The 27952-nt window shown below is 56.6% G+C and overlaps 2 protein-coding genes across 19 annotated transcripts in view; one reads left to right on the top strand and one right to left on the bottom strand.

Annotated features, from left to right (window-relative positions):
- Positions 1 to 1792: 1792 nt before the first annotated feature.
- Positions 1793 to 18482, top strand: DYNC2I2 (dynein 2 intermediate chain 2). The gene is made up of 9 exons (XM_014863543.3): positions 1793 to 2014; positions 10020 to 10265; positions 14908 to 15017; positions 15532 to 15689; positions 16230 to 16339; positions 16800 to 16967; positions 17206 to 17438; positions 17707 to 17864; positions 18119 to 18482. Exons 1-9 carry the CDS (start codon positions 1829 to 1831, stop codon positions 18355 to 18357), a joined length of 1608 nt encoding a protein of 535 aa, XP_014719029.3. The 5' UTR covers positions 1793 to 1828; the 3' UTR covers positions 18358 to 18482.
- Positions 18480 to 27952, bottom strand: part of SPTAN1 (spectrin alpha, non-erythrocytic 1) — a 63371-nt gene continuing 53898 nt past the window's right edge. For 7 of the 18 annotated variants that reach the window (XM_070518611.1, XM_070518607.1, XM_070518606.1 and 4 more), the window contains 14 exons: positions 27824 to 27922; positions 26285 to 26444; positions 25592 to 25668; positions 24749 to 24958; positions 24075 to 24371; positions 23518 to 23630; positions 23064 to 23081; positions 21892 to 21954; positions 20608 to 20662; positions 19955 to 20151; positions 19727 to 19780; positions 19494 to 19640; positions 19263 to 19410; positions 18480 to 18957 (listed from right to left, as the gene is read on the bottom strand). In XM_070518611.1, coding sequence (XP_070374712.1) covers positions 18832 to 18957; positions 19263 to 19410; positions 19494 to 19640; positions 19727 to 19780; positions 19955 to 20151; positions 20608 to 20662; positions 21892 to 21954; positions 23064 to 23081; positions 23518 to 23630; positions 24075 to 24371; positions 24749 to 24958; positions 25592 to 25668; positions 26285 to 26444; positions 27824 to 27922 — 1764 coding nt within the window. In that variant the 3' untranslated portion in view covers positions 18480 to 18831. The remainder of the gene's footprint in view (positions 18958 to 19262; positions 19411 to 19493; positions 19641 to 19726; positions 19781 to 19954; positions 20152 to 20607; positions 20663 to 21891; positions 21955 to 23063; positions 23082 to 23517; positions 23631 to 24074; positions 24372 to 24748; positions 24959 to 25591; positions 25669 to 26284; positions 26445 to 27823; positions 27923 to 27952) is intronic. The other 11 variants (XM_070518617.1, XM_070518614.1, XM_070518612.1 and 8 more) reach the window with 2 other exon arrangements.

A 27952-nucleotide genomic window follows, 5' to 3' on the forward strand; every position in this document is an offset into this window, starting at 1 on the left:
GATATCATCCAGAATGCCAACTTCAGTGATTGATCCGTTTTCTTATTTTTTTTTAATTTATTTTTATTTTTATTTTTTTTGAGGAAGATTGCCAGTCCTCCTCTTTTTGCTGAGGAAGCCTGACCCTGAGCTAACATCGTGCCCATCTTCCTCTACTTTGTATGTGGGACGCCTACCACAGCATGGTGTGCCAAGCAGTGCCATGTCTGCACCTGGGATCTGAACGGACGAATCCCGGGCCGCCGAGAAGCGGTACATGTGAACTTAACCGCTGCGCCACCGGGCCGGCCCCTGATCCGTTTTCTGGCCGTATCTTCATTGTCCTGTTTGGGGCATTTAATACCTTGGACCACCCTTCTCTTCCTGAAATATTCTCTTTTCTTGGTCAGGTAAAGCCAGTCTAGTCTTCCTAGCCTCATTTTACAGCCAGGAAAACGAGGTCCAGACAGGTACCAAGTCTATTAAAGAGGATGGCACACTGTTGAGGCTTCAGATCCAGGCATCCCTACTCCCACAACCTTGAGCTTCATTTTGAGTGTGAGTTTTGGAATCCTTGGTGATGTCTGCAGAATCTTCTAGTGTTTTGCTTTGTGTTTTTTTGCTGAGGAAGATTAGCCCTGAGCTAACATCTGTGCCAATGTTTCTGTACTTTTATATGTGGGTCGCTGCCACAGCGTGGCTGATAAGTGTAGGTCTGTGCCTGGGAACCGAAGCCACCAACCAGGGCAAACGGGAACACTCGGAACTTAACCACTGCGCCATGGGGCCTGCCCTTCTTGTAGTGTTAAGAGGGCCTCACATGGGAAATTTGGCTGGTTTTACTCTTTCTTGGAAGAAATTTCTATTGCATTTCTTTTTTTTTCAGCATTGCTAATGTAATCGGTCCTCAAGGCCTTGCCTGGAACAGGGTCCTAAGGAGGACTCAGTCGTGCGGTGGAGCCCCTAATTGGGTGGGTTTCCACCCCTGAGAGTTGGGGGATAGGAGGAAAGCGGCCCAGAAGACATTGCCGAGGATTCCTGCCATGAGACTCAGAACCGGGCTTTGGGTCCAAACAGCCGCCTGCCGGGTCTGGGACAAACGTGCTGAGGGCTTTGCTGGGTGACCTGGGACCATCAGCACCCTAGTGCGATATATAACAGTTGCTTCTGTATAGAGCTGTTTGGAGGACTTAATAAGATCAACATACGTTAAGCTCTGGGCTCCGCCTGACACACGGTAGACACTCAAGAACTGGTAGTTACTCGGTTCTTTAATTTCGATTTCAATTCGACCTCATTTGGGCCTTCCAACTATTCAACCATGCTCTGGATCCGCATATGGAGATTTTAGGTCACCATTCTATTGAGGCAGAACCCGAGGATCAGAGGGCGAGCGCTTGGCCTCGAGGTGGCCGCCAACCGGACCCGCGCGGCACTCGGCCCTGCCAGGAGCACCAGGCTGCCCGGCCGGCTCGGCGCCCCCAGGCCCCACGACTCGCCCGGCCGCCGCTGCCGCAGCCTCGCGCACTAGCCTCTGCACCTGGCCGCTCAGCACCATCTTTGATGCTGGCACGAGGCCTCACTTCCGTACTTCCCTCCCCCCGCAGGAACAGCCGCGCATGCCCCAGGCGTGGCCTTTCTGGGGATGGGGTATCCCAAACCCGTCATGCTTTGTCGCACTGGCCGAAAAGAAGAGTTTCTCTCTTTTTCTCGGATCTTGAAGTCGGCTCTCTGACCAATTCAAAAATGGCGCCCATAGCCTCACCTCCCCAGCATGCTGAGGGAGGCGCAGGGGCAAAGGTCGCGTTGGAGTGCGCCAGCGCGGGGGGCGGGGCGCGGAGCCGTCCCCATGGCAACCCGCGCGCGGCCCTGGCGTCTCGGCCCGGCGGGAAGCGCGGGTGCTGAGAAGCTGGCGACAGGCGGGGCTGCGAGCGCAGAGGGCCCCGGGCGGCCGGGGCCGCTGCAGGACGAGACCCTGGGCGTGGCGTCCGTGCCGTCGCGGTGGAGGGACGCCCAGGGCTTCCGCGGGGAGACGGTGAGGGTGCGGGCCCGGCGCGGGCGCGGGCGCGGGCGCGGGCACGGGCGGGCGCGGGCAGGGGCCCCGCGCGGCCGCCGGGCCAGGTGCCGCCGTCCCGCCGTTGTATTTTTATATTTTAGTCCCCAGAAACCGACCCGTGGGGTATCTCGTCCCAGATTCCCCAGTCTTTGAACAGCAACAAAAGGGGTTTTTCTTTAAAACCTCTAAAGATCTCACGTCTTGAAGGATTTTCTGCAGTTTTTGGGCATTTTAAACTAACTTGCGTTTTAAAAATGACCAAACTGCATCTTAAGGTCGTGAAACGCCGGCTTTCGAGTAGTTTAATCAAAAGCACGCAGAACGAGGTTCTTGGGTCGGGGGGAGGCAGGGCTGGCGGGTGTCAGGTCTCCTGGGGGTCTGCGTGCAGACTCAGCGCCTGCTGTGCGCAGGGAGCTGCTGGCGCTGGGGATTCCTCGGGAAGGAGCTTCCTCCTGGAGCTTCCGCGGGCCGGTGTTTGCAGGGACCGAAGGTGCACAACGGATGCAATAAGTAGGGTCTGTGGCGTGTTAGGAAGTGAATCGTGCCGTGGACAAACGAAAACGCAGGGTGAGCGCTTAGAAGGACTAGGGTGGGGAGTAAGCGGGTGGGTTGCAGGGTGGGCTTCATTGAAAGGGTGACATTTGAGCAAACCCTTGGAGGAGTGGGAGAGTTAGCCAAGTGGATACTTGAGGCGGAACCGTCCAGGCAGAGCAAATGGCAAATGCAAAGGCCGTGGGGTTGAAGTAAATCGGGTGTGTTTGAGGAGGCAGGTGGGGCTGGAGAGGAATGAGGGAAGGGAGAGTGGTCCTTGGTGAGGTTGGAGAGGGTAAGCAGAGACAGGTCAAGTAGGGCCTGTTGTAAGGATATTGGTTTTTCCTCCGTGAAAATGAGGAACACTGCAGGGGCGCCCCGCATTTCCCAGAAGAGAAAACTGAGGCTTAGCCTGCCACCTGCAGACCCCAGGTCGTCACCAACACCAGTGAGGTTTCCCTGAAGTCTCACCCTGGGGACAGTTTTCCTGCCTCGGTCAACTGTCTGCAGGTCTCAAGCCAGCATTTGCTCTGGCTTCAAAGCACTTCCCACTAAATTGTGCTGCCCAGGAATGTTCTAGTTAAAAGCAGACAGTGGATATTTTAGTTATGTCTGTCCATCCTTAGCACAGGTTAATGTATAATTCACATTCACTGGCCTTTAGAAAAGTACTTGAAATAGCTCTTGCTGGCTGGAGATTCAGATTTTAGAAGACCAGGCTGGGAACCTCTGATTCAATCGAACTCTCTTTCTCCCCCCAGAGAAGGAGATTGAAGCCTGTTGATTTTCTTGTAGCTAAGGTTTTAACCTGTCGGGTTCTGAGAACTGACTCTGATAGCCCAGGTGTGCACGCCTTCCTCTCTGAGGTTGGTTCATTTGCCTCAGCCTCTCCTGTCTTGCCACGAGATTCTTTATTAAGTTGTAAGAATGTTGCAAGAGGCGGAAGAAAGTGGTAAGTTGCTTTTTCCAAGTTAACTTTCTTCTCTTTATAAAAGTTATCTGTGTCCAAAATTTAGAAAAAATCTGGATAAGCAAAAAGAGTGGAAACAAAAATCACCCCACAATCTCATTCCCCGGCCATTTGGTTTGTACCTGACCCATCTCTGCTTTGTCTGTTTTCCCCCACGTTTTTCTTTTTTACAAAAATGGAATCACACTGTACCTAACATTTTGTCGACCCATTTTTTTCACTTAATACACTCTGAACATCTTTCTGTGTTTAAAAAATTTGTTTATAACTTCGTTTTATTTAACCAGTCCCTCTTTTTTTGGGAAGATTAGCCCTGAGCTAGCATCTGCCGCCAATCCTCCTCTTTTTGCTGAGGAAGACTGGCCCTAAGGTAACATCCATGCCCATCTAACTCTACTGTATATGTGGGATGCCTACCACAGCATGGCGTGCCAAGTCGTGCCACGTCTGCACCTGGGATCCGAACCAGTGAACCCCAGGCCGCCGAAGCGGAATGTGCGCACTTAACTGCCGCGCCACTGGGCTGGCCCCTAACCAGTCCCTTTTGATGGGCTGTTAGGCTATTTCCCATTTTTCTCTTATCAATAAACGCTGTGAGTGTTTCAGCTAAATTTTTATACAGTTTCCTAATTTTTTGTAAGTTCCTTTGGAGACGGCGAACATTGGCCATGTTGCCGTGCAATACCGGAGTGTACTTGCATGTTCCAGTACTGGATTTGTTTTTAGTATTAGCGGTCTTTGCCTGACTTGACTTTTCTTGTCGTCTTCTGATCTGTTCAGAGGGACAGGGCCCTGGCCTTTGGTTTGAGTGCACGGACTCTTTCGGTGCTCGGCTTTGGACCAGTTCCGTGGTCTCTTCTGCCAAGTGGGTCTTGTTAGAATACTTCCTGTGGGGTTAAATGAGATGCTGACGGGGCAGCAGGTTGAAAGCGCAGTGCCTTGGGGTGGAGGGGGTTCTGAGTCCAGCGGCCGGTCCAGCTCTGAGATAGGCGCCTCCTGAGCGTGCTGACCCGGCTCGTCCACTGTCGCTCAACCTTGCCTGACCCTGGAATGCCTGGAGAGCCTTGAAAAAGATGGATGTCTGCGTCCCACCTCCAGCGATTCTGGCTAACTTGGGATGTGGCGTGACTGGGGAATCTGGTATTGTACAAGCTCCCAGGTCATTGCAACGCATAGCAAAACTTGAGAGCTGCTGGTTGATCCGACCTCCTTTGTGGCGGTTGCCTTTCTGAAGCCCCTTCTGATCCCATCAGAACATCCGGTGTTTTTTCCCTTGTTTGTGGTAAAAGATGTGTGATATAAAAGTTACCACATTGAAGTGTACGATTCAGGGCTATCCACTCCATTCACAGTGTGCAGTCATCACCACTGTCTAGTTCTAGAGCTTTCTCATCAGTGGCTGCATCTTGGGCGTTCAGGTCTGTCTCCTTTGGGCTGTGCGCTCCCAGAGGGCAGGGAGAGGGTCTCGTGTCCTTTTGCATCTCCCGAAGGCAAATGATTTTCTCACGTCCTGTGGTCCTCGGCAGGCTTGCTGCCTTCTCCCCTCCTGCCTGGAGTTAGGCTCTGCAGCCTCCCTGCCGGCCCGCCCTCGCCTTGGCGGTCTCCACACTCATGGCACCCCATGCTGGAGGGCGTTTCCTTTTAACCTGGGGTCTAGCCTCCTACAGATTTTCAAGATTTAAATCCGTGGTTCTCAGCCTTTTGGAGATTGCTGGACAGTTTTTTTTTTTAAAGATTTTATTTTTTTTTCTCCCCAAAGCCCCCCGGTACATAGTTGTATATTCTTCGCTGTGGGTCCTTCTAGTTGTGGCATGTGGGACGCTGCCTCAGCGTGGTTTGATGAGCAGTGCCATGTCCGCGCCCAGGATTCGAACCAACGAAACACTGGGCCGCCTGCAGCGGAGCACGAGAACTGAACCACTCGGCCACGGGGCCAGCCCCTGCCGGACAATTTTGATACTAGATTTTCCCCCCAAGTACACGTGAAGGGATTAAAGGAGGCAGACAACCCAGAATGGCCTGCAGTGACTGCGACTCGAGGCCAGTGTGGCAGGACAGCGTCTCCAGCTCTGGGAGGACATGGTCATCGCCCTCTTCACGCGGCTGACTGGCAGCTCCAGGGCCTCCTTTGAGGGCTCTTTGCTGCCCTGATGGACTGAGAGGTGAGTTCAAGTCAGCAGAAGAGGGCTCCTGACGTCGGGTTGGGGCTCGCTTACTCCACACTCGGAGGTCTCGCCAGGCAGTTGTCCGTATTGCATCACAAAACCCGCTCAGCTCCACTTTATGCCCAGGATATTCCTGCTACACCTCCTGCTTCTGCTCATTAGCATCAGAATGTCCTTCAGCCCTGGATCAAATTTCGGGTCTACTCCGGAGGAGTTTGCTGTGTTCCAGAAAGAGCCCTGAGTTAGCCGGGAGTTGGCCCAGCTGCCATCTGGGTGTGTGCTGGACTCTGCTGGGGAAGGCGATGGGAGGGAGGGCTCTGGGGACCAGAGGAAAAGGGGAATTCTGGGAAGGGGCGCAGAGGTGGACCTGAGTGCAGGTTTGCTGAGGTTGCAGACAAGCTGCTCCAACGGGCCAGGCAGTGTCCCTTTGTGGGCTCTCCGTTGGCAGTATGCCTCAGCCTCTGCGGAGGAGCCCTGTCCTACCCCACCCCTTCCCAGGTGGCACCCGGCCTGGAGTGGAGGAAAGGGGCCGAGTGAGCACCACCTGCTCCGCTAGGGGAGCTGAGAGATGCTGGGCCCTGGGGGTGGCCAGAGGAAGCATACAAGTGAGGGGCAAGGCCGCATCTGGAGTCTGGGCCCCTCCCCGTCTGCAGCATCAGCGTAACCTGGGGGTTTGGTGGCTAAGCAAATTCTCAGGCCCCGCCCCGGACCTACGGGACTGAAACTCATTGTGGGGGGAGGGGGTGGGGAGGCAGCAGTTTGTCCTTAGCAGCCTCCAGGTGCTTCTGTTGAGAACGCTGGTCTGGAGTGGCCTCTGGGGTCCCTTTCTGCTCTGGAGTCTGGGGTGCCGGTTGGCAGGTAGAGCGAGAAGCTGTGCACCAGCGTTTGCTGGCGGTGCTGCCACCCAGGGGGAAATGGGGCTTGGCCTTCAGCCGCACATCATCCCGACTGTCACACATTCTCTGTATGGCGCCATGTGTCCTCATCCATAGGACGCGTCCCCCCCACCTTAACAGATCTTAAGAAGAGGTGTCTCACGCCCGTACGTGTGCCCAGCATAGTTTCCCCTGAAGAGCCATTGCTAAATAATCTGTGTGTTTTACAATCGATGGTTAAGGTGCTCTAGAATGTATATTGTTAGTGAGAAAGTAACCGTATTATGCTCACAACCCCTTACTGACACCCCGTGAGCGGGTGTCTCTGGCTGGATGGGTTCTGACCGACTGAATCGCACGTCAGCCCCCCTGACCGTGGCATCATTTCCCCTCTGAGGCTGAAGGCAGGGAAGAGCCCCCGTTCTCTCACAGGGCGCCCCTCCGGGCCACTGTTGCTTGCTGCCTGTGGGCAGGTGGCTGGACAAGAGACCCAACGGGGCTATTTCCTCTGTCATGACAAGTGTTCCTGGAATTGGTCCTGTAGGCCAGCCACCTTTTTTCAGGGGTGAGACATTGTACGGTGGTGGTCTAGGGGTCAGGGAGCCCTCCCAGAGCCCTCCTGGGTATTGGTTTAGGACTCTGATAGCATGCAATGGAAACCGGCCCAAATCAGCTCCTGTCACACACTTCTTTTCCTTTTTACTTTGGTGAGGAAGATTGGCCCTGAGCTAATGTCTGTGCCAGCCTTCCTCTATTTTATGTGGTACACTGCCACAGCATGGCTTGATGAGTGGTGTGTAGGTCTGTGTCCAGGATCCAAACCACAAACCTCAGGCCACCAAAGTGGAGCACACAAACTTAATCACTACGCCACTGGGCTGGCCCCAGACACTTTTCCTCAAGATGCAGAGGAGTTTCCTGGCTCAGCATGGAGGTGCAGCTGGTCCTGAGGAAGGGGCAGGAACCAGAATCTAGACGGCTTTGGGGGCCCTCCCCCCTCTCCCAGCTCTGCTCTTGCCTCGCAGCCCCCGAGGCCTGTTTCTGCACAACTCCTGTCCCCATGGTGGCGCCGGCTGATTGTTGGCACCCAGGTTCCATGTTTCCGTTCCAGGCACGTGCCATTTATCTCGTTGAGTCTTCATCTCTGTTCTGAACTTCCCCGAGAACCTGGTTGGCCTGGCCGGGGTTAATGTCCCCTCTCGCCGGGTCCGTGGCTGCAGTCCTGGTGTTGGGGCCTAGTCTGTAGCGTGGGTAGGAGGTTTTCTGAGAAACGGCCTTGCGTGGTGGGCAGATTCTCTAGAAGGTGTCTCTTCACCGTTCTGGGCCTCAGTTTCCTTCATCAGCAAGACGCAGGAGTCCTGACATTCTGGGTGTCTGCGGGACCTCACGGGCAGGAGCGCTGGGTGCCACCCTGGGCTCCGCCCTGAGGCCTGCCGCCTCCCGTGCTGCTGCAGGCCTGAGGCCCATGGTTTGGGAGTTGTCCTGCCTCCCCCGGCCCCTCCCAGCACGGGCTCAGTGGCCGGCCCAGGCTGCCAAGGCCCGGGAAGCCAGGGCCCTGCCCACCCCCAGTCTCCTCTGACTTCTCGGGGGCTCGTGACGGGAGCCTCACCCCTGCTCTGGGCACACGCCACCTGGCATGGAAGGCGCCGCCCTAGGTGGGAGCCGAGGGCAAGCCCTCCCCTTCTGGGGGCATTGGGGCCTCAGCCCCAGACAGGTCAGGGTCAGCCAGATGCGTGTGTCTTGCACTGTGGGCGCCCGCTCAGGTGTCCCGGAGCCGGGAGGAGAGCAGAGGTTTCTTACCGGTTGACAGAAGAGTTGGTGCAGTGGCGTTGGCTTTGAGCTTTCTTCCCCACAGATTGTCCTTAGAGCTTCGGCGTGTCTCATTGGCCTGAATCAGGAATGTGGACAGACACACCCGGAGAGTGGGTGCTCCTGTCTCTGGACAGTGCTCGCGGCCGTGATTTTACGTCAGTTTCTGCATGGAGACGTTCATGTCATCTTCTCTTAGGAACATTGTTTTGAGTTCATCTGATGTGATTAGTGGCCAGGATTTTAGACTGTTTATGACTGAGAGACAATTCAGTGTCCCAGGTCAGACTGCCCGGGTTCAAGCTCCATTGCGATCACCTCTTTGCTGTGTGATCTTGGGTGAATTACTTAACTTTTCTGTGCCTCAGTACCAACATGAGTAATGCACAAATAGGATTTGCTTCATAGGGTGGTTGTGAGGATGAATAAGATACGGGTAAATCTTTAGGGACACTGCTTGAATTGGCACTTAATAGCCAACATTATTACCATCTTTGTGGCTTCCAGGAAGTTTGAGATTCACCCACAGTCTCTTGAAATTTTGGCTCCTCGTGTGCGCTTTCCGATCCCCGTGCCCATCCATTAATTCCTCAGTGTGCACGTTCCCTCGCGTGTGAAGACAGATGAGACCGGGTTCTTGTGCGGGAGGAGCTTGCAGGTTGGTGGGAGGTGGCCGGGCACGGAGACAGCTAATGGAGTGGAAAGGGGAGGTGTGCACAGTGCTGAGGCCTCCAGGTTCCAACAAGTGCTGCCCTGTGGGGCCGGCCCCCTTCCTGTGGGCTCGCCAGCACTGACCTGGTGGTCGGCCCCGACCCCCATGCCGGAGCAGGGAGCATGGGCTCTGGGCCTTGTCATGTGCGGGTGTCTGGCTAGTGGCCACGGGAGAGGGCCTCTTGTAGACAACGGTCTCAGTGATACAGGCCTCAGTTGGCGAAGCTTGGTCGTGTCCATAAGAAAGGGAGGCTATGTCGACTTCCCTGGTCTGATGTCCGTCCCTGTGCCCAGCTGAACAGGGGACAAAGGACTGGGGACAGGGAAGGGTGGAGAGAAGGGGCAGATGGGGAGCAGCTGACCTTTTGCCGACTAGCTCTCGGACGCACATGCCTCCTTTGAGCCGGGTGCATGGAAGGTGCCCACCGCAGGGCTGCCTGGAACACGGCAGGTAGCGAGGAGTCCTGCTCCGGCGGCGTCTGAGGTTCTCTGTGTGCTGGTGGGGACGGCCACTGCTGGCTCTAAGATCGCAGGATTCTTATTGCTGTCAGCATCTTCGAAAAGGCCACTCCTGCGTCCCCTCCAGATGATGTCACCCAAAGTCCTGGGTCAGGCTCTCGTTGGGTCTTGTTGGCCATCGCGTGGCTGCAGGAGAGGCTGAGTGCTCTGACTGGCCAGCTGGAGGTCGTGCGTCCATCTCTGTGGAGCAGGGGAGGGCTGAGGGTCAGCGCCACCACACCACACAGATTGGGTTCTTCCTGAGAAAGGTGGGCCAGTCAGAGGAGGAGGGGACAGATTTGGGTAGGCGGAGTGAGCAGAGACACGGCAGCCAGCAGGTGAGCGCTGAGCAGAGGAGGGGAGCACCCTGGGCAGGGGCACGGGAGGGCAGCTGGCTGGTGACTGGTTTCCATCTCCTTCTCCAGAAGAGTTGCCAGACGGCCAGCGTTGCCACCGCCGATGCAGCCTCCCAGGCCCGGAAGCGCGCAGACGCCGAGGTGCAGACCGAGGCCCCTGGGCCCGGCGTGCTGCCTGCGCCCCGGCACGACAGCGCCCGGCTGGCGGCCTTCCTCCGGAGAGTGGAGGCCACGGTGGTCCGCGAGCTGAACAGGAACTGGCGCAGCCACGCCTTCGACGGCTTCTCTGTGAACTGGACCGAGCCTCAGCGCACGGTAGGGAGTGGGCCGGGTGGGGGGGCCTCCCTCCTCCTGGGGCTCGGCTCAGCCTCCGCCCCGTCGGGAGGCCGTCTTTTGTGCCACGCAAACAATATTACCAACAATAGTAACAGCAGCCCCTGGGCTCTGACTTTTTGCCAGGTGTGGGGCTCAGTGTCACAGGACTGATGAGTTGTTGGGCCGTGTTGCCACCCTTGGAGTAGGGGCAGGTGTTACCTCCATTTTACGCTGGGGAAGTGCAGGCCCAGAGCTGACGCAGCTGTTCCAGAGTCACACCGAGCCATCAGGCCGCGGGCAGGGTGTGAACCTGCCAGTCTGACTCGGGATCTTATTCTCCCGACTGCTCGGCCGGGGCTCCCCAGGCATCACGCCTGCCGGCCTTCTCTGTGCCATCTCAGTCGGTCCTCAGGACAACTGTGAGGTAGTGCTGGTCTCATCTGCATTTCATAGATGAGGCCCAGAGAGGCTAAGTGACTCGTTCAAGGTCACGTCAGCTGTAACTGGTGGAGCTGGAATTTGAGCCCTGGTCTGTGTGGTTTCACTGCCGAGCTCTCGTGACTTCAGCGTCTCCACGTTTTTCTGCTCTTGAGGGACAGCTCAGAGCCGTCACCCCGTAAACAGATGTCCAGCAGGACGCACATCTTAGGCTTCGAGATCAGAGGCCTCTGAGTGAACGAGGGGCTCTTGGCTTTTGCTTCTCGCTGGGCTTCCTCCTCCCAGCGTGCGGTGCCTGTGGACAGGCTGCTCCCTCAGCAGCGTGTTAACACTTTTTTAATACAATGTTTTCTTCCTTTAGAAACGGAGATGAGTAACTTTGTGTTCAGAGGTCCTAAGACTTCTCGGCCCCTTCCTCTCTTGCGCCTTCCTTCTGTCTGTTTCCACATGGACAGCGGCCCTCTTCCCCCGAAGCATTGGTGGATAGAGGAGAGTCGATTTATTGGAGAGAAGTCCTCAGAATCGCTCTGAAAACCGGTAGCCGAGGCCGCACCAAAGTGGAGTCCTTGTCTCCTTTTAAGCAGGGCGCGGGGAGACCCCAGTGAACGCAGATCTTAACGCCTTCTCTCCCTCCCACCCTCCTGGGCCTTGCTGATGCCCCATTTTACAGTTGCGGTCAGAGAGCTTGAGCTTTTGTTCTTTCTTCTTAGGGCTTGTCCACATTTCTGTGGCTTAATTTGGTCCATGTATGTAATGCTTTCCCCCCCTTAAGAAGTATCAATTCTTTCCTGATTACCAAAGCAATACGTGTCCATTAGAATAAATTCAGCCTTTATAGACATACAGGACCTGTCACGTGTGGCCCGTGAGAGGGGACGTCGGTCCGCAGGCCTTTGGAGTCGCCCCTGCGCTGACTGACGTGTAGCATTACTGTTGCTACAGTTGTCATTAAGAACATTTTAAACAAAAATGGAAAGCACGGGACGTTTTGTTTGTGACCCTTCTCGCTTGCCAGAGCTCCCGTGTCAGTCCGTATGGAGGTGCCCCTGTCTTTCCAGCAGCCGCCTCCTGTCCCACCGCGCGGACGCAGCGTCCTTTATCCGAGTCCCCTGTCGGTGGGCAGCCCAGGCGGCAATGTCGCTTCTAGAAATGTGTCCTCCTGAAGCATGTGACCAGGGGAGGGTGAGAACCACGGCCTGAGTGGCCACGTGCGCAGTCCCCGCTGGCCCCGAGTCTCTGAGCCGCTCGCGAGCGCCGGCCGGAGGAGGGCCTTCAGGTCTTCCCGTTCCGCAACTGGACCGCCGCAAGTCTCTCTCACTTTGTCTTCTTTTGCACCAATTTCTTGTTTATTTCCCTGTAGCAGAATTATTTTGGCTGTTCTCTGTCTGTGCTCCTGCCGTCTGCCTGTTGGCCTTGGCGTCCGCTGCTGTCCTGGCTCTGCTGTTGTCACCCCAGCAAGGCTGAGAAGCTGCTCGAAATGCAGAACCGTAATTTCAGAATTCTAAAACAGTGTGACAGCATTGTCGAACACTTAGAAGTTAGAGACACGGAAGAAATCAGCTGGGGGCCTCCCACCAGGACCTTCCATCTCTCTGCTGGGTCGCTTCCTCCCTGCTGTTTCCCACACGTGGTTGCTGACAGCTGTGAGTCGCTGCGGTCCATGTCAGGGTCTTTTCTGCTCAGAAGCCAAGCCTGTTCTGTGTTGTCAGGTTGCTACACAGACTACACACTTGTCCTTCTAAAGTGCCACGTAATGTTGCAGCCGTAAACTTTTTTTTTTTTGAGGATGATTAGCCCTGAGCTAACATCTGCCACCAATCCTCCTCTTTTTGCTGAGGAAGACTGGCCCTAAGCTAACATCCGTGTCCATCTTCCTCTACTTTATATGTGGGACGCCTACCACAGCATGGCTTGCCAAGCAGTGCCGTGTCCGTACCTGGGATCCGAACTGGCGAACCCCGGGGCTGCCGAGAAGCGGAACGTGTGCACTTAACCGCTGCGCCACTGGGCCGGCCCCCATAAACTTTTTTTGAGTCAGGTTTATCAAGGTCTGCTTTCCATACGGATAGATTCGCCTTCGTGCTGTGCTGAGTCTCTGCGGACACGTGGCCGCCACAGGGAAGGTGTAGACCAGCCCACCATCCCCTAATTTCCTCCTTGTATGGTCTCATCTTTAGATTTTATATTCTACTGATCATTGCTGTTATAAATAGTGTTATGATAAGTAACTTAAAAAGTATATAGTTTATTTTTTTTTAATTATTTTTTTTTTGAGGAAGATTAGCCCTGAGCTAACTGCTGCCAATCCTCCTCTTTTTTTGCTGAGGAAGATTAGCCCTGAGCTAACATCTGTGCCCATCTTCCTATACTTTATGCGTGGGCCGCCTACCACAGCATGGCTTGCCAAGCGGTGCCATGTCCACACCCGGGATCCGAACCGGCAAACCCTGAGCTGCCAAAGCAGAATGTGCTCACTTAACCGCTGTGCCACCGGGCCGGCCCCTATAGTTTATTTATAGTTTATTTTTAATGTAAACCTTATTGAATATAACATAAAAATGTGCACAGAGGGGCTGGCCCCGGGGTCGAGTGGTTAAAGTTCCGTGTGCTCCACTTCAGCAGTCCAGGGTTTGTGGGTTTGGATCCCAGGCACAGACCTACTCCACTCATCAGCCATGCTGTGGAGGCATCCCACATACAAATTGGAGGAAGATTGGCACAGATGTGAGCTCAGGGCTAATCTTCCTCAAGCAAAAAAAAAAAAAAAAAAGAGGAAGATGGGGCAACAGATGTTGGCTAATGGTGAATCTTCCTCACTCTCTGAAAAAAACAGGGCACAGATATGAGTGTTCAGGTCCATGACTTTTCACAAAGTGAAAACATTTGTGGAACCAGAACCCACATCAAGAGAACACATGTTACCAGACCCCAAAGTTGTCCTTATGCCCCCTCCACCTCCCACCCCGCTGTGTAGCTCTGTTTTAAAATAACAGCTCTATTGAGACCTAATTCACACGCCGTGTAATTCACCCATTTAAAGCGTGCAGTTCACTGAGTTTTAATGGATTCCCAAAGTTGTGCAGCCATCATCACAGTGAATTTTAGAACATTTTCATCACTCAAGAAAGAAACCTCGTGCCCATTAGCAGTCACTCCCCATGTCCCCAAACCCGGGAAGCCACCAGTCCAGTTTCTGTCTCTCTAGATTGGTCTGTTCTGGACATTTCATATAAATGGAATCCTGTGAGGTGTGGTCTTATGTTGCTGGCTTCTTCCACTTAGTGGAGTGTTGTCGCAGTTCATCCACGTCGTGGCATGGATGGCTCCCTCACTCCTTTTTCTGACCGAGTAATACTCCATTGTAGGGACACACTGCACTTGCCTGTCAGCTGGTGGACGTCTTGGCTGTTATGAATAATGCTGTGAACATTTGTGCGTGTTTTCGTGTGAACCTGTTTTCAGCTCTCTGGGATATGTGCCTAGGGGTGCAACTGCTGGGTCATATGGTGACCATTTCTCATTTTGAGGGGCTGGCAGGCTCGCTTCCACAGTGGCCACATCATTCTGCAGTCTCACTGGCAGTGCATAAGGGTTCCCACTGTATAGCTTTTGACAGATTTTGGATTCTTTCCATGGGACAGTTTCTTAAATGGGGTTTTGAGGTCAAGAAGCATGAAACTTTTCACAGGAGTTTCGATCTGTGGTGTACCTCCCCTCCTGGCGTGTCCGTGCCCACCCCCTCACTGTGGCTGGCATTGCTATGGGCTGAGAAACAAGATGCCAGAGCTTTGAAAATTTTTCTGTAGTGGGTAAAATACATATAAAATTTACCATTTTAACCATTTTTCAGTGTACAGTTTCATGGCATTGAGGACATTCACATAGTTGTGCAACCATCACTACCATCCCGTTCCAGAAGCCGAAGCTTTTGAAATGATGTGAGAACTGATGTAGGAACAAGGCCCAGCTCTGATTGGGTGCTGGCATCTGTCGTGGTTCTCAAGGCCCTTCCGTCTGGGTTTCTGGAAGCATCTTGTTGGCGGGTGTCGGAATGCGGCTCCACATCTTCCTCCAGGGCCGCGAGTCGACTTGAATAGCTTTCAGGGCTTCAGGTGGCCCAAGCCTGGGTGTGGGTTAGGTGGCCATGAGGCTACCTGCTGGGTGGCTTTGGGGCTCAGGGTTGAGGACGGTCTGTCCCTTGCAGGTGACCTGCCTGCACACCCTGGGCTACCCCCCAGCCCAAGGGCAGGGTCTGCATGTGACCAGCGTCTCCTGGAACACCACTGGCTCTGTGGTGGCCTGTGCCTATGGCCGGTGAGTGGCAGCAGGGGTAGGTGTGGGGCAGTGGGAGGCACTTGGACCCTCGTCTGAGCCTCTGTCTCCCCATCTGTGCAGTGAAGGGTTGACCCAGAGCTGGTCTTTCTCCAGGCTGCCTGCGTGGGGTTGGTAGCGGGTTGGGAGGAAAAGAGCAGGAGTGGGAGGAGCTTCGAGCCCAGGACTCATAGTGCCCACCAGCCATCAGCCTTCCCACCTTCTCCGTGAGCTTTCTCTGATGGGCTGGGGTTCCCCCACTCTGCCACTGCATAGACCTATCTTTGGTTCCCGGGACCCTTTTCCAGAGAAAGTCATGCCCTTGGGGTGCCATGGAGGAGCCTGTGCCACTTTGATACCCAGTACAGTGTCTGGGTGAGATGGGGACACGGGCTAATCTGTCTGAGGGTGGTTTTGGGGGAGAGGGGTCAGGCGATAGGAGCGAGATGGGGATGGGGGGCAGTCAGGATAAAGCCCAGCCCAGGGGCCGGGCCAGCTCAGACATGTCCATCTGCAGACTGGATGACGGAGACTGGAGCACCCTCAAGTCCTTTGTGTGTGCCTGGAACCTGGACCGGCGAGGCCTGAGCCCCCGGCAGCCGTCGGCAGTGGTGGAGGTGCCCAGCGCCGTCATGTGCCTCGCCTTCCACCCCACGCAGCCGTCGCACGTTGCAGGTGAGCTTTCCACCCTGCAGAGGGCGGCCAAAGAGGAGCTGTCCCCTGGGCCCTCAGCCCTGGGCGTGGCCAGGGCAGGACTCCTGGGAGGCAGAGACCACAGGCGCCTTGACCCCTGGACTCAGGTGAGGACGCTGAGTGGGCCCGTGCCAGGCGTGGAGGTCAGGGGAAGTGGAGGCGGGTCCTCAGCAGAGTCTTGAAGGGCGCGGCCACGCGGAGGTGCGGTCTTGCCAGGAAGGAGGCAGGGTGAATCAGGCGCCCTCTGGGAGCCCACGGGGTGTAGGAGCGGGCAGGTGGAGCTGGAGGGAGCGGCAGGGTGCTGGGCGGGGAGAGCAGCCTGGCAGTGGGAGAAGCTTCCTGGGGCAGGCACAGCAGGACGGAGTGTAAGGCCTGGGGGACCAGGACTTGTCCTCCTCAGGGACCGTTTTCACGGAAGTGGCTCTGAGTTCTGCTCTGTGGGCATGTGGGGTGGGTGCCTGGCCAGGAAGCCGGGCTGCTGGGTGGGGGTCAGCTCCTGCTCAGGCCCGCCTGGTTCCGCAGGTGGGCTGTACAGTGGCGAGGTGCTGGTGTGGGACCTCAGCCGTCCTGAGGACCCTCTGCTGTGGTGCACGGGCCTGACAGACGACACACACACAGACCCCGTGTACCAGGTCAGCACCGCGGGCTGCCCGGTGGGTGGGGGGCCACCTCTCCCCACTTGGAGCGGGGCCTTGCTGTCATGGGCCTGCTCCTTGAGGCAGAGCGGGAGAGGGCGCCTGCTTGGCACAGCTGTGCAAGGTCGCCAGGGAGTTGCAGTTGGACAGCTGCCTTCAGCATTCTTGGAGCTCCCTGGGCATGAGTCACACCCTGCCCTCAGCAGGAGCCACCCCCAGGGCCATCCCAGCCTCCTGGCCTTGAGCTGCAGTGCGGGGCTCCTAGCTGTCCTGGCTTTCTGCTGGCACTAGGGGAGGGACCCTTGCGTCTGCTACCTGGTGGGTGATGCGGCTCCCAGGCCTCCCCCAGAATTCTCCCTATTTTTTTTCTGGAAGAGAAGGGCAGGGTGGGGGTGGGGAGTGGGCTGGGGGGCAGGCATCGCTTTCTCCACTTTGCCCCTGCACCCTGTCCTCCCAGGTGGTTTGGCTCCCCGAGCCCCGGCACAGCCACCACTTCCGCGTGCTGAGCGTGGCCACCGACGGGAAGGTGCTGCTCTGGCAGGGGGTCGGGGCGGGCCAGCTGCAGCTCACCGAGGGCTTCGCCCTGGTCGTGCAGCAGCTCCCACGGAACACCAAGCTGAAGAAGGTAGGTGGGGCCACGCTGAGGTTGCTGCCCCTGCAGACAGGCCCCGAGGCAGCCACCGCCTGTGGGACCTCCCTGGGCCAGTGAGCCGCGGGGGCGGGCAGGGGCGGGCACCAGTGCTACCAGCCCAGCCATGACTTACTGCGTGACCTCCTCGGGTCACAGTGTCCACTTGCGTGCCTGGGCTCCTTTGAGACACTGTGACCAGTGCCCTAAGCTCTGTCCTGCTGTTTCTCCACAGCCTCCCCGTGGGGAGACCGAGGTGGGCACCACAGCGGTGGCTTTCTCCAGCTTTGACCCCAGCCTTTTTGTTCTGGGCACGGAAGGCGGCTTCCCACTCAAGTGTTCCCTGGCAGCGGAAGAGGCCGCCCTCACACGGATGCCCAGCTCTGTGCTCCTGCGGGCCCCGGCACAGTTCACCTTCTCTCCCCATGGCGGTCCTGTGTACTCCGTGAGCTGTTCGCCTTTCCACAGGTAGGAAGGCCCCAACCTGGGCCTCGGGCACAAGGAGGGACCCTCCAGGCCACGCCATAGGGCTGCAGTCTGTCCTGAGCCCAGGTCTTCCCACGTGAGCCCTAGTATCCAGAACGCTGGTGGCTGGCCCCAGGGAATTGGCCCCTCTCTGCCAAGGACCCCAGGTTTGGGGGTGGGGGCTTTTCAGGAGCCTGACAGCCCGGGAGGAGGCCGGCAGGACGGCCCCAGCACTCATCCCTTGCCTGGCTCTGCCCTGCATCCCGTCTAGGAACCTCTTCCTGAGCGCAGGGACCGACGGCCACGTCCACCTGTACTCCATGCTGCAGGCCCAGGCCCTGACCTCCCTGCGCCTGTCCCCCAAGTACCTGTTTGCTGTGCGCTGGTCCCCAGTGCGCCCCTTGGTGTTTGCGGCTGCTTCTGGGGAAGGTAGGAGGCGGGCACCACGCTTGGGTCGGGTCAAGCGGCACGGGCCCAGCATGTGCCTGGAGTTCTGGGGGGAAGACTGCACGTGGGTGAGGACTTCCCCCACGTGGGAAGGAGAGCTGAGCTGGGCGACAGCCTGACCTTGTGCTGAGGCCTCGACTCTCGAGTTTCTCTTCTCAGGGGCCTGGGGAACTCTGAAGAGGCTCAGAGGCCGCTGCCCAAGGTCCCTCTCACCCCACGCATCTCTCTTCCTGAAGGTGATGTGCAACTGTTTGATCTCCAGAAAAGCTCCCAGAAACCCACAGTTTCCATCAAGCAAACCCAGGATGGCAGCCCTGTCTACTGTCTTGAATTTAATCGCCAGCAGACTCAGCTGCTGGCCGCTGGCGATGCCCAGGGCACAGTGAAAGTCTGGCAGCTGAGCAGCGAGTTCACTGAACAGGGGCCCCGGGAGACGGAGGACTTGGAGCAGCTGGCGGAGGAGGTGGCCACCTGAGGACAGCAAAGCAACAGCAGGGTCCTGGCAGGAATGTCCCTAAATACAGAGGCAGGGGGGCGAGGCCCCATCTGTGCTGAGCTGTGTGTTTCTTCTGGAAGCTGAATGAAGACAAGACAAGCTTTTTGGGGAGAGTCATTTATTTGTCTTTTACATGAAAACAGAAAATTGGGGGGTGGGGGAGTGGAGAACAAGAGGGGAGCTAGCCAGCTGCTTAAACTTTTCTGAAGTCGGAATGGGGCAGCTGGCTGCGAGACAGGAATCTGGGTCCCCACAGCAACACGGCAACTGCGACTGGACCAGAGCGGTTTCTTGAAGCACCATTTTCTACTCTCTTTTCTCAAGCTAAGCAGGTTTAAGGTTACACTGGAAAGTAACACTGTGTGGAATACTTAAGAGCACAGAGATGAGGTGACATGCAGCAAGGCGACGGCAGGGCAAGCAGTGGTGGGCCAGCTAACCTAGGAGTGGAGCTCAGTTCACGAAGAGCGAGCGGGTGAACTCGACGTAGTCGAAAGCGGTGGGGAGCTCGCGGCCCTTGCTGTCCACGTAGGGCTTCATGTGGGAGACGCAGTAGTCGGCTTGTTCCCGAGTCAGGTTCTGGAGGGAAAGATGGCACCCGTCAGACACTGAGGCAGGGGTGGGGGCACACATGCCCAAGCTCAGAGTCGGTGACGTCAGCTTCGAGCGGGCCGGAAAATGTGGTCTGGACCAGGCACAGCTTCATTTGTAAGTGGGGACAGAACGCCTGCACCGAGCACAGGAAGGCTCAAACGGGGGCGGGGGGAGGGGGTCCTGTTACTCTAGACTCAGCTGTGCCCCTAACCCAGGGGCAGCCTAGGGCTTTGCTTTTCTAAGGAAACCTCAAACCCCTCCTCAGGGCAGGGGCAGCAGAGCCCCCGGACCTGGTACAGCTCCTCCTTGGTCACGTAAGGTTTTCCTTCGGAGCTCAGGGCCCGGAAGGCGCTCTCGATCTCCTCGCTGGACTTGACGTTCTCAGTTTCACGGCTGATCATGAACGCCATGTATTCTTGCAGGGAGACGTGGCCGTCCCTGGGGAGGAGCAAGTGCAGTGAGCAGGGAGGGCCACAGGAGCCGCGGGCAGCACTGCTTCCACGGCCTTCCCTGAAGCTCACCTGTTGGGATCCACGGTGTCCAGGATCGCCTCGAACTCGGGGTCGGGCTCCCCTTCCTCCACCATGGGCAGGTCGTAGCCCAGGGAGCGCAGGCAGGATTTGAACTCCTGGTGGTTCAGCCGGCCAGACTTGTCCTTGTCGAAGTGTCTGTTGCACAAAGCCGAGAGCTGCTCAGCACACAGGCCCCGCTGCTGAGCCTGCCCCCAGCCTGGGAGGGTGCGGGGCATACTCACTTGAACATCATGCTGAATTCTTTGAGGGCCTCCTCGGTCACCCCTGTTGTGTTCCTGGAAGAAAGTACAAGAATGAGGACGGGGCCCTCCACCCCACAGCAGGTGACACGTTCTGTTCTATCCCAGTACACGGACTGCTGGACCCTGGGGGTGACCTGTGGTTGGTCGCGGGCCAAGACCTTTCTTCCCACAGCGCTCATGCCGCCAGCACCCGCCGGGGGCAGGTACCTGGCCTGGATCTGCTGCTCGAGATTGTGCTGCATGCGCATGCCCAGCTGGTCGAGCTGGTCCCACTGCTGGGCCAGGCCCACGGTGCTGTGCTCTGTGTACTTGTTGTCCAGGATCAAGGCTTCCTCCATGGCAGCCCCCAGGTCCTCGATCTTCTTCAGCTGGCTTCTCATGGCTCGAATCTCCTGGTGCTTGCGCTGCAGGGGTGGAGGACCAAAGATGCATGGGACAGGGGCTCTCGCCTTGGCCACCAGGCCCAAGAGCCTCCTTAACAGTCCCCCTCAGTCTTGGCATTGCCACCTGCAGGGCTGTCTGGAATGGGAAAGGTGGGATGGAGTGAAGTGCAAGAAATCCAACGGCGTCAGCAGAGGGAAAGACTTCCACATGAGTCACACCCGGGGGCAGAGCCTCGAGGGAACCAGTATGTACTGAGGACGGAAGGAGCCTCGCCCTCTTCAAGCAGGGCTCCCGGGAACAGCTGTCAAGGACAAAGGCCTTCTTCCAAGATGGGGATGAGGTCCTGGGCTGCTTCAAGCCAAGGGAAAAGGGGTATCCAGTCAGCCCACCTCATGCCCAACTTTAAACCAGGCAGGCCTGCTGGGGGTGGTCGGGTGCAGGGTCTTAGCTGGGCCAGAAGCCCTAGGGGCACTTACTTTGGTAGCTTCAAGCTGGGATTCGAGGGTTCCGGATTCTTCCACCATGCAAGACCTAAACACAGAAGCACCGTGAGGCAAGAGGGGCCTGACTGCAGCGCAAACTTACCTCTCTTTAGATAAACTGCCTGCAGTCTCGCATCCCTTTTATTAAGGAAACAAGACCTGTCTGCATTGGGAATCTTCTCCTACGCAGCCCTGGGAGCCAGGGAGGGCATGTACTATTTCTTCTGTTTCAGAGACGGCAAGGCTGCCCCATGTGGCCTGCCACCTGCTCAAGGCCAACTGTGGGCCAGGGCCGAGCCCCACCCAGCCTGCTCCCCACTCCCAGGCTAGGACCTTTTCTCATGTGGCTCCTCAGGCCCCGAGTTTAAGTTCCCCTATGGGAACAGAGAGGGGCTGCAGGCCTGACAGACAGCCTCCCTCTGGAGCCGTGGGGGAGGAAGACGCCCTGTACAACGGCCACCCAGCAGACGGCAGACCTTAGGGAGGAGGGGAGGCTGGCAAGCTGACAGCCACCCCCCAGAAATCCCTGGAGTCTGCCACAGGTTCCTGAAGAGGGGAGCCACATTCTGGAGTGAGTGATGGCAATGGGGGGAGATGCAGTCAGATAAGCCCCCAGTCAAAGAAACAACTGGAGTGGTAAGGGAGCGTGACCAGATTTGGGTTTTGAAAGTGGTTCTAACTCTGCCCAAAGGAGGGAGGTGGCTGTGACTAAGGCCTGGATTCGGGCTCCAGGATCTAGAGACACAGTCAGCACCAGAGGCTCCTTCCAGGGCCAAGTTCCGAAGAGCAGGCGGGCCCTGGAGCCTCCATGTTCCCAACATAACACAGTGCGAGGTCACAGACAGCTACCGGTGAACGAAGACGACAAACGAGTCGGGGTTACGTGCAGGGATGAGCCACACTGTGCATGTGTCCTCGGTGGGATTTAGCCCAGCCTCCCCTGGACCCACATTTGCCCCAGCCTACCCTCTAACACCCAGCGAGCCAGGGTTAGCTCCAAAATTCCCCCAAGTTCAAAGTGCTCTAGCAAGGCAAGGCACCAGGCTGCTCCTACCCCACAGATCAGACTCACAGTCACGCCACGTCCCCCAGGGAAAAGCACACCCCCAGGACCTGGGGGCGGGAGGCTGGGTGCTGGTGCAGTGGGAGGAGGACAGACCCCTCCTTCCAAAGCGGCCGAGGGCGGTGGGTTAGTCAGAAAGCGGAGCTGCCTGGGGAAGTCAAGAGTGCATCGGTAAAACCACAGTGAGGGAAGAAAAGAAAAAAGAGGAGAAGAACCTTCCAGACAGATCATCCCCAACTTCATACTGACAGACACGAATGACCCGCCGGTAGGCTATGCTAGTCAAAGAAAAGAAACCAAATGAATACACCACGGAGTGGAGCAAGAGCACACCGAGACAGACACACGGCCCAGGCTGGGCTGGCGGCGCGCAGAGCTGATGGCCCGCCTGGGAGGAGGCCAGGGCTGGGGAGGAGCCACATGGTTAGGGGAGCACAGCACCTCACGGAGACAAGACCGAGACCAGCAGACACAGCCACAGGGGCCAGGGATGGGGTTTCTGAGCTCAAGCTGGAAACTGGGACCACTAGATCCTGCCCGCTCGCCTTCAGCACACGTGGTGGGATCGGTGTGGGCAGAGTTCTCCTGCTGCTGCCTCAATGCCCCAGTCACCATCTGCAGAGCCTCAGTGTGCTGCCCTAAGCCACTGTGGTCCCACCGACCCTGGCCTTGACGGTGGGCCTGAGAGAGAAAGCAAAGGTGCTTGACCCAGGCAGAGGCCAAGGCCTGGAGGAGGGGACCCTCCTGGGACTGGGCAAGACGGCCCTGCTCCTCTGGGGCTCCTCCTGAGCCCTGTTTCTTCATCACTCAGAGACCCTGGGCATATCTGCTTTCTGTGAGGGTAAATGATACTGTCCCCTCCCCTGGGAAACCTGGGGGACAGTCTAAGCCCTCATGGTGGCACTTGGGGAGAGGTCAGTGCACAGCTGGGGACTTACTGCACCAGCCCGAGCCCCTAAACACTGTCATCCCACTTCATGCCCGTGACCTCCTAGCGTCTGAATATGGTCCCTTTGGATACCTGGGGAAAAGAGGCAGAAGAGAAGTCCAGTACCATCCCAATGGCTGAATGAGCATGGGGATTCTCAGAGGCTTGGGCCTTCTGGCTTGGTCACATTCTCAAAGAACCCTCGGGGTCTGAACAGGAAGGTGTGGGTGGCCCCCCTCCCTAGACCGCAGGCTGTCAGGGACAGTGGGCTGCAGGGCAAGGCACACACTCCTTGTAAGGTGACGCAGCAAGGGTTGGGCAGGGGAAGTGCAGCCCCCTGGGCAGGAAGGCCCATCCTGGGATCCTCTGCAAGCCAGGCTACAGAGGGACAGAGGGCAGAGGGACAAGCACACAAAACACCACGTCAGAAGCCCCGAGAAATAAGAAGACAATATTAACCCATCGAGGAGATACGTTCTGCGGAGATGGGGTCCAAGCAGCCACAAGACAGGGTGGTGTCCAGACAGCAGCAACCAGGAGGCAGGGGAGAGAGAGAGACACAAGAAAGAAAAGAAAAACAAAACCAAGAACACATCAGTACCCACACTGCACCCAACCCTGGACCGTCTGCCACTGAAGCGCTGCTCGGGGCTGACCATGGGCCATGGTCCCTCCCAATCCAGGACATCTACCAACTTGATCTTTGGGAAAAGGACCTTCGAGAATACTGCTCTAACTCTGCCCTCCCCCGCAGCTCCAGCCAGACCAGGCACGCTCCCAGCTCTTCTTTCCTTATTCCCAGCACGCCTTCTGGTTTCATGCAAAGCTCCCTGCACCCTGGAGCTGGAGGCCTGGCATTCAGGCCCGGGGACCAGAGAGCTCCCGAGGCGATCGCGGCGGGCAGGGCCGGCACCTGGTCTCCTGGATCCACTGGTGGAAGGCGTTGGCGTGCTGGGCGAACTCCTGGCGCAGTTTGTCATTCTCCTCCTGCCGGCGCTGCTCCTTCTGCAGCTCCAGCTCCCTTTCCTAAGGACCAAAGGGCGGGAGACGCTCCGTCATCCTGGGCCCCTCCTTTGTGGACAGGCTCAGGACGGAGACGGCTCTACCCTGGGCAACTAAGCCGGGGGACATAAAAGTTGAGAGGGGCCAGAAGGAATGTTCTGAAGCAGAAGACATGAAACAAGCACTCTGGGGATTAGGGAGGACTGCATGTTCACCTCAACCCAACGATGACACGGGACGGGTGTGGGAGCCATGCGGCAAGCTGAGAACACTGAGTCCTCTGGCTGCTCGCCATCTCCTCCAGAGCTCTGGCAGGACGGGGAGGAGCAGTGACAGATAAATAAGCGGTGGGCTGCTAGCCTGACAGACGCGTGACTCCTGACAACCGAAACTGCGCTCCCATCCCCGGTCTCATCAACTCTTCAGCTGCGGGCGCGGCAGGAGGGCGGGAGCTGCGGGCACGGGCACCTTGATGATCTTCTGCAGGTTCCTCCACGTCTCCTCCAAGGCCTCCATGGTGAACCAGGTGTAGGGGTTGGAGGCCACACGGAAGCTCTTGATCTGGCGGTCCAGCTCTGCCAGCTGGTTGAAGTCGGCCTGGGCTGAGCTGAGGGAGGAGCGGAAGGCGTCGTGGGCCTCGCGCAAGGCTTTGATCTCCTCCAGGGAGTTGCAGCGCACGGGGTCTGTCAAGTCCTCCTCCGCGTTTTCAAACCAGCTGTTGAACGCAGAGGCCTTTTTGGCAAAGGTCAGGAAAAGGTCCTCCACCTGAAAGCAAAGGGGACAGTCGTGAGGGCTGGATGTGCCAGCCCTGGGCAGGAGGGCGGCTGGGGGGTGTGGAGCAGGAAAAGCAGGGCTAGTCCCCAGGGCTCAGGGGCGAGGCGGCACGCAGTTTGCTTGGCACCTTTCTCCCACTTCTACTCCCGAGAGCCCTCGGTCTCCCTTCCCTTGCTACCCTTCTCTCTTGGTATCTGCAAATTCAGTGTGTCCTGGGCGTCTGACTGGCAGCCTCGTGAAACCGCCTGCCATGGTTTAAGTTGACTCCACGCCACTGTACAGAGGTGATGGCAGAGCATGGCGGATGGAAGCTGGATTTGCCCTTCCTGTGGGCTGGGCCAGCTGAGCTCTGCCGGGCCCACACTTACCTTGCGGAAGTGACTCTGAGCCTCCAGCAGCTTCTTCTTCCGGGTGGCTGAGTTAGCCAGAAGCTGGCTCCATCTTTTCATGAGGGAGGCGTGCCGGGCCTCAATGGCCTTTGACTGAATGTGCTTGGCGGCCAGCAGCTGGTCTTTGAGGGCGGTGATGTTGGCAATGCCCTCCTGCTGGAAGGCCTGCAGGCCAGCATCAAAGGTTTCCTGGAACAAGGAGCATCAGGTAAGCCAACCTGCGGTGACTGCAATGAGACGACGCACTCTTTCTGGGCGTCTCAGCCAGACTGTCAGCCTGGAGTCCCCACCGTCCCGACACTCGCTCACATCTGCCCACTTGTCTGCATCTCCTTCAGACCAGAGACTACAGCAGCGCTTAGTCTCCACCAGCTCTCCAGGCAGACTGAGGCAGCAGGGCTCCCCGAACACGCCAGACTTGCCCCACTACCTCTCCAGCCCCTCTCTAGAACGAGCGCCCTGCCTCTCCACCTGCCCACTGTCGGTCTACCCTTCATGAACGAGCTTAGATGTCATTTCCTCTGGGAAGACTTTCCCCACCAGCCCTGGCCTGCTGGAAACTGAGTCAGACACCTCTTGGGTGTAAGTCCACAGCACGTCCTGCTGCCCTCAGTCCTGTGAGCACCTATCAGGGTGCAGCAGATGCCTTAGTCTAGAAGCTCTCCGAGGACCAGGACTATATCTTGTTCACCGCTGAATCCTTATGGTCTAATGTAAAACAGTCAGATGTCTCAATGAAAGACTCTGACCATCATTCACCTACCAGAAAATACTATTTAAGTAAATTTCAATCAATCAATCAACAAAGTGGCCAGAACTGACCTGTTTGGTGAGAAGAGTTTGGACAGAAGATAGATCTCGGCCATAATCATCCGTCTTCAAGCTGTTCTCCTTTTCACCTAGAAAACCAAGCATGGGAAATATAACCCCCCTTGTGCGTGCAGTGAGACAAATTAAAAAGAAAACCAAGGTACAGTATTATCGTGTTTACGTTTGAACTCCACTATTCCTAACAGCAGCCTCTGAACCCACAAGAGCTGGCTCCTCCCCGCACCCCAGGCTCCCGGTCTCCATCTGTGCCATGGAGAGATGTGCTTCAGTTGCTACTCATGTGACAGCAGTTACCAAAGTCACATGGGTCCTGAAATCAAAATCCAGTTCCTCCTCGCCCGGGAGCTGGACTGCAGCCTCAACCTGGGCGGCCAGGGGACAGTGCCGACGCAGGCTAGTGGCTACTAGTGTACCCATTTTCTTCGTGGTGTGGCGTCTACTGCTTCTTTCAGCATCTAAGGGCCTTTGTTTAGCTGAGCCCCGCGCTGGCCCAGTGCCGGCAGCGCTGAGGCCCCGGCTCTCTGGCCTGCCCTGGTGGCGGGTTCTCTGATATGCCTGCATTTGATTGGTTTCTTCTCTGTAGAAGAAAACCAACTGCACAGGAAGCTGTCAAGCTGTGGCTCCAGAACAATCTTCCCGGCCCGGGAGGGTAAGAAACTTGGGACTCGCCGAGACAGCGCTTACCGATCCAGGACTCCACCACGTCAGCCTTCCAGTTGAACTGGAGAAAGGCTGAGTTCTCGTCAAGCTTCGCCTTCCTCTGGGAGGCAGCCTTCTCCAGGTCTGACACCTTCCCATTCAAGCACTTCATCTTTGAAGAGATGTTCTCCTCATGGTGATTGTTCTAGGCCACGAAGAGAAGGCACGCTCTGGTCAGCCTCACCTCCTGCTGCAGTCACCTGCCCTGCAGCTGCCCTGCCTGGAAGGCTCTCAATTTCTGCAAGATGGGCCGTGGACTCCCCTGGCCACCGCCAGGGGAAGGAACAACGGGTAAGCTTCTCTAAGAGCAACACAGAGCAAGCCTTACAAAATGAAAACCCTTGTCTTAAAAAGAGGAATAATGGCAACTCCACGGATAGGAATTAATCTAAACAAATAATGAATAATGTGCTTAAGTGTTAAGTTACAATGATGCAATCATTAGCATTATTTTTGACAGCAAAAATTGGAAAAAGCCTAAACAATTATCACTTAAATAAAATACTATATATATCCAAAGAATGGCTAGGATACATAGACTGAAGAATATTCACAAACTAGCCGTCTCACTGGTTTTAAGAATAGAGCGTTACCCAGGCGTGCATGTGCGCGTGGGGCGAGTCACACACAGGCCTCACTGACGCCTGTACACTGTGTGTCCAGCAAGTGGGCTCATCTTAGTTTATTTGTCCATAAGAGCAAAGAAACAAAGCTCTCCCCTGAACATGGATTTTAACTATTGTTACCACCTATGGCCCAAATCTCTAGTCTCAAGGCCAGGATCATTGGTGCAAATTCTGTGATGGAAAGTCTTATTTACTCATTATATGTTTGTGACAGGAAACTAGAGGTGTCAGAAAGCGTCTTGTGGTGACCAGCCCGTGACGAGCGGACAGATACATTTAGTCTGAACTTCCTACGTTAGTGACTGGACTTTAGTGCTGGTGAGAAAGCGCCAAGAGCCTTATTTTTCGTTTTCTCCTGAAAAGGCTGTTGGAACAAAACAGACCTGGTGACTTTGACAGGTGCCTCTCTAACATCCTGTAGAGCAGCCAGGTTTTGTGTGATCCATGAAACAGGGCTCTTGTTTATCTAATGGGCATCTCACGTGGACAGACTGCGCCTGGAGGGTCAGGCGTGCAGCTCTTACTGTGGCCATCTCTGCCAGCGTTACGGCGTCTACTATGACTGCTGTCCGTACTGTCCACTACCTCTGTAAAGAGCTGTATTACCTGGGAAATAAGCTAAGAGAGCAGCCATGGGGGGCGCGAGTGTCACAGAAGGACCAGCAGGGGTTCTCTGCTTCATCAAGGCAGAAAAAATAAACACTGCAGATTAACTTGACTAACCAGCTTCAAGAAGCGGGAAATACCCAACTAATCACGTGACTGTCCTCCTCCTTACGACACCCACGAACGGACTGCTACTGGACCCCGTGTGGCCTCTGTGGGGTGCGGCAGCTGTGGCACCGCCTGCGGCGTCCCGGAGCCGGAGAGGAGGGTCTGACCAGCGGGCCAGGCTCACCTTCTTAACAAGGTCTTGTCCGTTGGCGCAGACATCGTTCACCCGGTCTTTGTGGACAGTGAAGTCTGTCTCGAAAGCTTCGTGTTTCTTCAGTAAGCCCTGGAGTGGAAGCAGCAAGGCCAGCAACTG

The sequence above is a fragment of the Equus asinus genome, chromosome 10, assembly GCF_041296235.1.
Source record: "Equus asinus isolate D_3611 breed Donkey chromosome 10, EquAss-T2T_v2, whole genome shotgun sequence".
Classification (NCBI taxonomy): domain Eukaryota; kingdom Metazoa; phylum Chordata; class Mammalia; order Perissodactyla; family Equidae; genus Equus; species Equus asinus.